The following is an 11,531-nucleotide window of genomic DNA, read 5'->3' on the forward strand; positions in this document are numbered from 1 at the left end:
GTGATTATTTATAAAAATTTTGTGAAAAAATTTTAGGAAAATTTTCAATTTTTTAAATGTCCAAAGTTTTCATTTTTCTGATGTCATGTCATTTAAACTTATTTTTTATCTCTATCATCTATATTTATTTATTCGTTAATTTACAATTATACTACTGTTTCATTAAAAATATATTTTGTGAATATTTGGATTATTTTTGATTTTTTAATATTTTTCAATCATGGCTATGCGTGGAAATTTAATTGTAGCACAACTCTTATACGAATAATTTCGTAATCTCTTCTTAAAGAAGTAAATGTTAAGGAAATCTGTTTTTAACGGTTAACAAAATGTATTAATAATTATCAAAAATGCACATGGAAATCGATAAAAAAAGTTATATATTCATTTATTTAAATCGAAAGCTTTATCTCTTTACAGGAAGGGTTTATAAAATGAAAAATTATGCTCGGGCTTTCAATAGTTGCACAATATATACATCACAGTATCTGTCATGCCCTGCAAAAGATTTTATTCATTGCAAATTTTTCCTGCTGAAAGGCAGAAAATTTTGTATTTGCTGTTATTGTATTTGTTTATTATGCTACATACATACATACATACCTTACCTTTGAAAAAATTTTGTCAATAAATAATTGTGTCAGTAAGTACAGTCAGTATTTTTACAATATAAGGCATATTTTAACGAACTCTTAATCTTTAAAAATGACTTTTCATTTCAAATCTTAAAGATAATAATTAATGTATTATAAAAACTAATAGAACCTTGTTTCTTTATTATATTAATTTTTTTCGTCGCTATTAGGGTATAATATAATCTTTTACTAACAAAAACCTACTTTTTGTATTAATTAAATTTTCTTTCCTATTGCTATAAATTCTATAATTATATATTAATTAATATATATTAATGTTATAATTTAAAATAATATTTTAATGTTATAATTTAAAGCTGAAAAATAAATCTTTATTTATTATTTTCTAAAAAAAACAATCACTGCTTTTGTCCAGCAAGTGCCAATGCAATAGCCAAGGTGTATACAATCGCCGATGTCGACAGAATAATTTCGTCAACAAAACTTTATGTTAATAAAATATACAAAATAAAATATTGCTTAAAATTAAAATTCTGTATTCTTAGTTTGCATATATTTCTGGTTTTACACACTAAAGTTAATTATAATTTTGATCTACTAGCATTGCAATTTTTAGTTATACACAGGGCTGACGATTCTAAGGTTGCTCAGTAATCTCTTAATTTATTCCTTTTCTTGTGCGTCAGACATAGTTTAATGCATTTTTTGTCAGTATACCTGGTGTAGTAATTATTTTTTTCTGACTCTATTACTTTCTACATTTAGTCATGTAAATTTGAAATGCATTTTCCTCACATTTTAATTTTCAAACTTTGCAGTTTACTTTGATTTTTTGTTAGTCAATGAAAATCCGAAGAAACTGATATTTTTTGAAAATTTCTCTATAATAATTCTTATTCCTCGGTCTTTGTTATTTTTCAAACATTTTTAAACTAAATGGTACTTTTTGTTCATTTTTGGGATAAATTTTTTAACCCGTAATTCTTAATTCTTATTAATAAAATAAGTCTTCATGAAAACTCTGTAATAGTTTTAAGGAGTACAACAAATTTTTCAGATTTATTTCTTGTTTAATTGTAAATATTTTTTTAAAACTTCATTTTCATAGGATTTTAACTTTTACATTGTTTATGTTAATGATATTTTTGTAAATTGTTTTCTCTATATTTTTTTAGAATAATTTAAAGTCATTAAATATATTTCATTCAATTTATACTTGAAATTTTTTAAATATTTTGAAAGTATATAACATAATTTCCCAATATCATTAGGTTTTTCAAAAATTTTTTAAAAATTTTCATTAGTCTTTTTCGTTATCTAGCTATCCAATTTTGTTTCGAATAGCTATAATTCGAAAAATAATATTACATTGTTCAGTTAAAAAAATAATAATAACCATGTATAACATACAATATACTTTAATATACAATACACTCTAATATACAATAAATGTTAGGTTATAATTTTAGAATTGACAATGTGTTTAGAGTATACTTCGTTAAATACGAAACATATTTAAATATGGCACGCTGGAAGATATATATACATACATTTTAATTTGTGTAAATATATATATATTTCCTTTTATGTAAACTTAATTTTTAATTTAGACTAAATCAGAGAAATCAGATGACTTGTTAAAATTAATATGCTAATTCAATATGTTTTTTAGGAGCGAAAAACCATTTCATCTTATTATGATTAGAATGCATCTATAAAATGTCTTGCTCACCAGCATATATGGCAACGTTACTTTTAAAAAGTAACGAGTAAAAGTACAAGTAATTTTAAAAAATGTAACGAGTAAAAAGTAAAAAGTTCTTATTTTAAAACGTAACGAGTAAAAAGTACAAGTAAAAGTACAAGTACTAAACAAAAAAAGTAACGATTTAAAAGTACATTTCTAAGAAATTGAAAATTTAAAGCAACCTAAATTTTATTGAATAATATTCTTATGTTCTGTAATGTTTTTGCAAAATTGTTGTTATTTATTTAATTATTTTTAATTTTGAAAGTTATGGACATTAATTTATTTTTAAATTTGGAAGAATATTATAATATGATTTTATAATATAATCGTATAATATTTTAAAATCAAATATAATTTTAATATCAAACTTTTTATGGATTTGCACGAAAAAAAATTTTATCTATTGATTTTAATTTTTAGTTTATTATTTTTATTTATTTAAATTACCAGTGATTTAAAATTGTTTAACTCTATAGAAACGCGTTTTAAAAGCACAAACATAAACAAAGCAAACACGGGGTTTCAGATAGCTTTGTGATCTTTGAGCTGGTAAAAAATAATTGAATGTGCAGTATAAGTTGAAATAGAACAGTCTACAGTTTTATTTGTTACAATGGCTAATGCTGAAGTCATGCGAGAAAATCATTTTCCGAACATTAGACTTAGAGATCTAAATTTAGAAATTTGACTGGGCTTTGTTTGACAAGGTCGGGCATAAACATAATTTCAGTAAAAAACGCACTAGGTAAAAATGTATTTAGTAAAAAATTTATTAAGACAAAAATGTTTTTTTTAGTGAGTTCAAAAAGAAAATTGAAAAACATAATAACAAAATCCAACATTTTTTATTTAAAATCTATTAAATAAATGCATAAGACTCGAAAATGAATGAAAATAACTTGCTAATTAATATTTTTTATTCATTTTGCAAAATAATTGCATTTCGAAAGTGGTGTCACTGAATCTGCTGCGAGAATTTCTCAGAACGTGCTGAACCATCGCTTAACCACGCTGAATAAGCGCTCCACGGGAGGTCAAGGTATTTAAACTCACGAAGTTAGCTGTGAATGCTTATATATTGCACATTAATTTTATAAATTAAAAAAACATAAGCATTTTTTTTTAAATTTAATTTTAAAAAAAATTTTTTTTAGAAAGATTTCTGAGTTTTAGAAAAAAGTAACGATTTCATTGGACATTTCCGTTACAAATACTTGTACTTTTTCCCTAAAAAAGTAACGAAAGTACAAGTAAAAGTACTAAATTTAAAAAGTAACGAAGTACAAGTAAAAGTACGTACTTTTTACTTGTACCGGCGGTACAAAAGTAACGAAAGTAAAAGTACTGCCATATATGCTCACCAGTAACAAATTTAAAGGAGTAAAATTACAAAATTAATTAAATGTTAATGCACTTTTTTCTTTTTAATTTGTTTTCGATTGATAAATCATTTTTTGTTAACTAATTTGTTGCTGTGAATGTAATAGTTAAATCATAGTCCTAAACAAAATAAATAATTTAAATAATTACAATTAGTTAATTACAATATAAATAATGCAGCTAATTTTAAAATATTAGATCGGACGAAGTTTATGACTTTGCATTCAGAACATACCCTATAGGATAACCCTATAGCCTCTGTAACTCTGTGGGGGAAACATTTTGAGCGTGTTAGGTGGGTCATCTTGACCATCATTTAGTAGCAGGTGTTCCTTTGTAGCACTCCTTACAATGCCTTTTGTTCATTTTGGGGGGGAATAAGTTTGTGACGAACCGTACCCGTCATCAAACAATCCTCTACCTTATGGGGGTGGTCGTCAATTCGCAGGTGTTGTTCTGAGAAATGTTTATTTAAATTAACTCATTTCTGAAAAAATAAAAGATATTCTTTAGGAGACTGAAGCAGGAGTGATTGAATTTCCCTGCTTACTTTGAATTCCTTTATCAGATGAGCAATTTTAAGAACGAGACAATCGTTTTTTTTTGAGTGGAACTTCTTAAATGTGCTGTAAAACTCAAAGATTTTTGAAAAAGAAAGTCTTCTCTTTTATATGAGTTTTTATAATTTCTACAACTTACTACTGGACCTCATTTAACACTTTCTATAGCTTATCTCAACTTTTGACCGCACTCCTACCGAAACTTCTAAAAACATATTTTAAACGTTATAAGCAACCCATATCTTCATGGTCAAAAATCTAAATGGAATTTAAAAAACGTGAGGTTATTTAAAGAAAGTTAACTTTGTGCTTGATTTCACAACTTAACTATTTTTTTGCGCTAATTAATCAACTTAGTCAAAGTCAGAGTGCAAAACCCTTAAGTTATAATGCGTGAAAATCTGACAATTGCATAAACAATATTTAGAATGCTTTTTTTTTTCATGTTCACTGCATGAAACCTGGTACATTTTTAATTATGTTTCGCTCTTATTATACATGTTCCGTCAAATATTGCAAAATTAAGCGAAATTGTTTCAATGATATAGTTGCTAGGGTAAAATTTTCGGAATTGTAAATTATTTTGAATCATTTGTAGCCTATAGTATTATCCACAAAGTTATTTTCGAGGCGAAAATGGAATGCGCCAATAAAAGAAGAAAATTGGAAAAGAATAAAAAAAATAAATGAAAAATTTGACTTTGCCGTAAGCAGTTACAAAATTTCACAATATTTTTCCATAAAATTCTCGTTTTTAGTGCAAAGAAAAAATATGCAAAAAACTAAAATAAACTTCAAAATTAAAAATAATTAAAAATGCATTTAAATTACTTTAAAGATATTACTAAAAATTGTTAGTCTCCTTAGTATCTGATATTATCTATATAAGTTTAGATATTGAAACAAATTTTAAAGCAGGAAAAAGTAAAAAAAAAATAGAATATATGTGTGCCTGTAAGACAGCACTTCTTCAGGAGACACACTGTCTACAAACACACATGAGCCTTTCTGTTGTCAGTGGAAAAACCATATTGACACTGCCCCTATCCATATAAGCTATCTTTGAAAATTACAAATGACATTTCTAATTACATTAAACAAAAAAGATCATTCTCAATAAGATGGAGAATAATATCAAATCAAAAGTGTTTTAAGATTTTATTTGTAAAAATTATTTCTCTTAAACACAAATATTAATGATGGAGATGAACTTTTAGATAGTACATTTGAAGACTTTTCTTGAAGGTTTATATCATTTATAAATTGCTTCAATGAAACAATCCGTAATTAAATTTTATTTTTGCAGAAATATTCAATGTTACTTAATTGAATTCTAATAATAGCGTTTTTTTTTAAATATTTGAACGAAATATTTAAATTTTAATGGATTGTGATAAAATTTTATAATGCTTTTTGAGCCTCATAAAACTTTTCTTTTGGCATAATTAGCCCCAAAGACATGTCATTCTTGCAAAGAGTAATTGTCATTGATAAGAGCTTCAAAGTATATAATACCCCGAATGATTTCTTATAGTTTGTATGTTGCATGAAGAGAATTGTGTGTGTGTGTGTGGGGGGGGGGGTTATGACTTGACATGAGTGACAATCAGTTATGATTGACTGTCCAGGTTTGACCAATGGGAGGTATCTATCTATTGTTGCAGCAAAAGTACATAACTGCTACTTTAAAATTGTAGTATTCATTTCGGTGTTGTACGGTGAGTTCGTGACTTAGTTCCTTAATAGTTATATTAGTAGAAAAGTGTAGTTACTTGATTATAGTCTTGAAGCTTGGTGTAGTGAATTATCCATCAAGATATTTCGGAAAGCTCTTAAGATCCTTAACGATGTCTCTGATCAAGGATTTTAAGTAAGTTTACTTTATTTTTCATTGCTTTACTTATTGATTAATTAAGGCTTTTCATTCTTCTATCTTGATTTTTATTAATACGTTCTAATTAGAAAAAAAATGCGGCTTACGGTTATGGTTCATCTGTGTCTGAACAAGTTTTAGCTTTTAAAATTTTTTAGTATTTGTAATTAGTATTTGAAACTGTGGAATATATTTGAAAATAAACTAGGAAAGTAAATATGAATTAATGTAATTTTAATTTAATGTGAGATTTATTTGATTAAATAATTTGTTTTTGAACTCCTCGAACAGTTTTTTTAAGTTTAATTCAGTTTATTGCTGAAATGGTTTTTGGTATTTAAAGTATTTATTTATTTGCCTTATAAATTATTTTAATTTGTGGTATCAGGAATTAATTGACTCAGCAGTGAGACGTCAGAAATTACTTTAAATATCTCATGTCTCCCACTCTTCCTATCAATACTTTTTAAAGAAAGTAAATGATGCATTGTGTAATTTCAATTTAATGTAAGATTTAATTGATTAAATAATTTTTTTTTGAAGCAAAGAGCTTTTTTTAAAATTTGATTAAGTTTATTGCTGAAATGAATTTTGCTATTTAAAGTATTCATTAATTTATTTTGTAATATATTCTGTTCCGTGGTATCAAGAATCCGTTAGTGCTGCCTTGAAGTGCCTAACTCCACGAATAGTTTTTTTTAAAATTTAAATTCAATTAACCTAATTTCCTTAAATGTATTTTATTAATTAATGCTAATTAAAATTCATGTTGCTAAATATTTATTTTGTGGTATGAGGAATTAGTTGATTTTTCATTAAAACATCCGAAATTATATCTCATTTCTTCTCTCTTTTGTAATACTTTTTTTAACAAAATAAATATAGTAGATTGTATTAAATTATTTGTTTTTGATCCCCTGAAACTGGTTTTTACTTAAATTTATTAATTAAATTTATTGATGATATGGATTTCGTTATTTAAAATATTGTCATAGTCAAAGTATTGTTATTAAATTTTTGTCATAGTCAATAGTAGACACTCCTGTTGTTGCTGCAATGCGCGCATTGGCTATTACTTTTTATTTGGTTTAGTATTTATTCGTTCAAATTTACTATTTTGAAATCTTTAAATTAATAAATTCTGAATTAGTTTTGTTATTTTAAATATCTGGTAATGTTATTATTTTGTCAAATATTTTTTTTGTGAATAAACTTTCTTTATTTTACTTGCGAAAATGGATGGAAAAAAAGTGATTACGTTACACACTTTTAACTTCGAAAAATTGAGTCAAATGCTTATAGAATTTTTTTCTTCTTACAAATAAATCTTTTTTTGAAAAAAATATGGTAATTTTTAACAGAGACATTAAAATATAGAAAGGGATTTAATCCCATTATACTTGAACGCAACTGCTTATAAATAAAAGTGTTAGCATAGAGGACCATTTGAGATGACCCAGGGTCGAATCTCAGCGTCTCGAAGACTGGTCGTACGAATGCTGCTCTCGGCATGCACTGACCACAATGCAGGCTTACATTTTTTGCAGAAGTTTTTATTGAAATAACAGAATTTTCAGAAATAATAGTACTTATCTGGTGAAAAGACAAGCGCCTGTTTTTTTGAAAAAAAAAAAAAAAAAAAACAGTATTTTTCTGTGAGATAAACAGTTTTATGCTGATACTTGAGCTCACTGTTTTTTCCATAAATTTAAAAAATTTTTTTTTAGTTTTAATGTGTGAAAGTTAAAACTCTTAAAACGGTTCCAGATAAAGCATATTAGAAAATGACAATAGAAAGTGCAATTGAAATCTTTTTTACAAGATTGTGTCCTTCCTTAATAGATAAGTTTAGTACTAACCATCCCTCTTAGCTAAAATGTTGGTTTTATTTTTATTAAATATTGGTAATAATGGCTTGGAATTTTGCGTGTATTTTTAGATCTTTTTTTGTAATTTTATTTTTATGTGCGGCGACTAACTGCCTTTCATCATTTTACCACTTTCATGTTTTTTTTTCTATTTTGGGCATTAATAGCTGAATCACCATTCTATAATAATATTTAGTGTATCACACAAAAGGTAGACTGAAATTACAGGTCTAATACTAAAATAAAAAATAAAAAGTACGAAAGAACTGTTTTCCTTCCTTTGAAAAAAATCGTTAGATTTTGGAATGCAAGGTGTTTTTAAACTACCAAAACTTAAAATTATGCAAGATCTGATCTTAAGAAGCTACAAGGGCTTAACAAAATAATAGAAACACTTTTACACTGAGAAAAATCTTAAATCAAAATCTCAAAAAATCTTAACGCATAATCTTATTACTTTAGAAGTGTATAGCTTCTATAATTTCTCCTACATATAAATGAAATTCAAAGGATTGAGGGACAGACAATATATTATAAACCGAAAATAATGTTTTTAATCTGTCTATGCCAAAAAAATATAACGATAGATTTGTAATTTGCGAAGTTATTTTGGTTTACTATAATTATCCAAAATTTTGTAAGCCTGACTTAAATATTTATGGAAATATGGTCATTTTTTATATAGAGTTTATTTTTTTTTTAGTTTAAGGTTTTTTTGCTCTATAACTTTAAAGATATAAAGTAAAATTGTGGAAGACTCCTGATTATTTTGGGCTTTATTTTAAAAAGTACGAAAGCTACATAGAAAACTGCTCGGAGCTTTTTAATTTTTTAAGATATTCAAGTGGGACATTTGATTAGTTGCCAAATATGATTCACTACAAAATTATTAAAAAAGAATGTAAATGTTTCTCTCAATTTTTAAAGCAAACATTTTGTGATTCATTTTGAATTTCCGTAAAGCTTTTGATTAATTTCATTGAATTTTATTATTGAAGTTACAGCAAAACAACGCAAGACAAGAAAAAGGATTTTTTTAAAAAATTTTATATAATAATACCTCTAGAAAATAATACCTCAATTTAGTTTTTGTTGGAAAAATATTTATGACTCAAAATTGAACTTTTAAAAATTGTTTTTAAAAATCCGAAATTTTTTACTAATGAGTTTAAAAGATTTATGTCCATTTAACTATGCTTATAAACAGCAAATACTCCTTAATCTGAACACTGTAAGAGATTTCGGAACAAATTACGGTATAAAGTACCACCATTCATGGTGTTGATACTTTTTACCATAAAATCCACTCTTACTGGAGCATGTTACGGAGCAAGAAATTTGATATATTGTCATTTTTACAGGAATAATTACCGTAAAATCATTGAATCACTTTAATTGAATAAAAACTACTGTAAGATTTAAAGTGTATTATTTTACGGATGAGTAATATAGACGATGTACTTTATATCGTAATTTAATTTAGAATTTCTTGCAGTGTAACAACCATTGTGTGTTTTATTTCAATGAACTGTCGTGTGCTTCTTTATTTCTGTAAATATTATGGCAATGGACTCGCAATGGGCTAATAGTTCTTGGTGATATGAAATGTCAAGTTATATCAGGTTATAAGCGAAACAAGATATTATTTAAGCTGTTTAAGATTAAGTTTTATGATCTAAGAGTCTTACTTTAAAATTCTTATTATTATTTAAGTAAAATTTTTAAGAAAAGGATGCTTAAAATTAATTTATGTCGTTAATTTTTTCGAGTCATGCAGTTTTTGAGTGTTTGGTGTTGATATTTTCTCTAATGAGTGCAAGAAAAATGTCATGTAGGATTAACTAAGCGGAGACTAGAAATGCAGTGTACATTGCAAAAAATTCTGAAATGAATTACGATAAAAATTACTGGTATACTTAGTGTATCATCTTCAAAATCCATTTTACTGTAAAATCCATTTTTTCTGTATATTTAAGGCATGAAATCCATTTTTGCCGAATTTAAGGCATATGGTGCGTTTTCTTGTTTTCAGTGACGCCATTTATTTCAGAGAATACGACTTCAGCCACACACTCTCGTCACAGCCCGTGTAAAAGAACGAACCCAATCATACATCCACAGATCGTAATTTTGACCTAAACCAGAAAACGATTTGTTAGAGTCCAGAGTTATTGATTTGTTATGGGAACTTGGAGGACATAGTGACCTGACAGTGCACCAGTCGCCATTTACTATACAAGGGGAGTCTTCGCTCGGCTGGGATGGAGCTCACGGCTTCTCGGACATGGTTCCAACTCCCTACCAAACCAGCAGGCTACTCCAGCCCTAATGAAATTTTATACATTAGTTTATAGAATCTCATTAATTCTACGGAGTCATTTATTTAATTATGGTGATTTACTGATGTTACAGTAAATATTATTGCAAAATTTGCAGTATATAAATATTGTCCCGAAAAATTTTACTGTGAAGCACACTGAGTGCCAGTACTTTTTACCGTAATTAGTTTCGGAATTTTTTACAGCGTAACATAATAATACCATTGTTGATACATTACTTTTTCATGAAGTGTTATGATTTAATTGCTTACGTAATTTTTTTTTCAGAATCTCAACACCTGTTAGGCCCGTGCAACAGACAAAGAGAAAAGCAGTTGAAGATATTGCTACTAAAAACACCAAGAGTATGAAAGGTGATCCTGAAACAGAGAAACTTCAGCAAATTCCCAGGTGCCGATTTTTTCCAAAGTGCCGCATGGGTCAAAAGTGTCACTTCCAGCATCCAACCTGCAGGTATAATGCCGCATGCAGAAATCGGAGGTGCATCTACCGACACATTGGTCCAAGAAAAATAGAGCTCTTCGAGAACAAAGAGAACGAGCAACCGAATAATTTCCGACTGCTGCTCGAGAAATTAGAAAAACAAAAACCTAATCCATACAAATGGGTAAAACCTAAAGATGTTGGTGCAAAGAAAGATGTACCATAGACACAGAAAATTGGAGGTAAAATAGATATTTTAACGAACGCGATTTCAATTAACAAATCAAATTCCGTATCCATCTTTACACACGATGGAAGGAAGAGTACCCGGTCTCTGCAATGAATGAGGGAAATGTTATTTGAGTAATGTTTTATGAATTAGATTGAAGAATATATAAAAGCAAATTTGTATACTAAGTTAGGTTTCTTTTTAAAAATTTCAATAAATTTTTTAATTCTATTTTTTTGTTCTGTAGTTACTTAAAAATTTATTTTGTTTCTGATTTATTGCTTTATTTACATTTTTTTTTAATTTGCAAGATTTGACACTTCAGTATTTATTCATTTACCGAGAAAAAAGTCTATTAGCAAATTTTTTTCTGGCACGAGATTTAGATTCTTGCCACATTTAAACATACAGTCGATTCAAACTTTTGCTTAAAATATATTAATTCAGAACTGTAATATTAATAAATTTCCCAAGCCTTGTTAATTATTTTTGCACTGATCAAATTTAAAAATG

At 26.9% G+C, this 11,531-nt stretch overlaps 1 protein-coding gene across 1 annotated transcript; it reads left to right on the plus strand.

Annotated features, from left to right (window-relative positions):
* Window positions 1-5,870: 5,870 nt before the first annotated feature.
* LOC122272509 (uncharacterized) lies at window positions 5,871-11,249 on the plus strand. Its single transcript, XM_087166635.1, has 2 exons — window positions 5,871-6,156; window positions 10,634-11,249. The coding sequence occupies exons 1-2, from the start codon at window positions 6,134-6,136 to the stop codon at window positions 11,013-11,015; spliced, it is 405 nt and encodes a 134-aa protein (XP_087022761.1). The 5' UTR covers window positions 5,871-6,133; the 3' UTR covers window positions 11,016-11,249.
* The last annotated feature ends 282 nt before the right edge of the window (window positions 11,250-11,531 follow it).

This window comes from Parasteatoda tepidariorum, chromosome 6 (assembly GCF_982258835.1).
Source record: "Parasteatoda tepidariorum strain Cologne lab strain chromosome 6, Ptep-v5.0, whole genome shotgun sequence".
Taxonomy (NCBI): Eukaryota; Metazoa; Arthropoda; class Arachnida; order Araneae; family Theridiidae; genus Parasteatoda; species Parasteatoda tepidariorum.

Bases quoted from the DNA above. Each gene is read 5' to 3' on its own strand.
- LOC122272509 (XM_087166635.1), top strand. From the start codon at position 6,134: ATGTCTCTGATCAAGGATTTTAA. The intron at 6,157-10,633 runs GTAAGTTTACTT...TTTTTTTTTCAG, and splicing joins TCTCTGATCAAGGATTTTAA to AATCTCAACACCTGTTAGGC.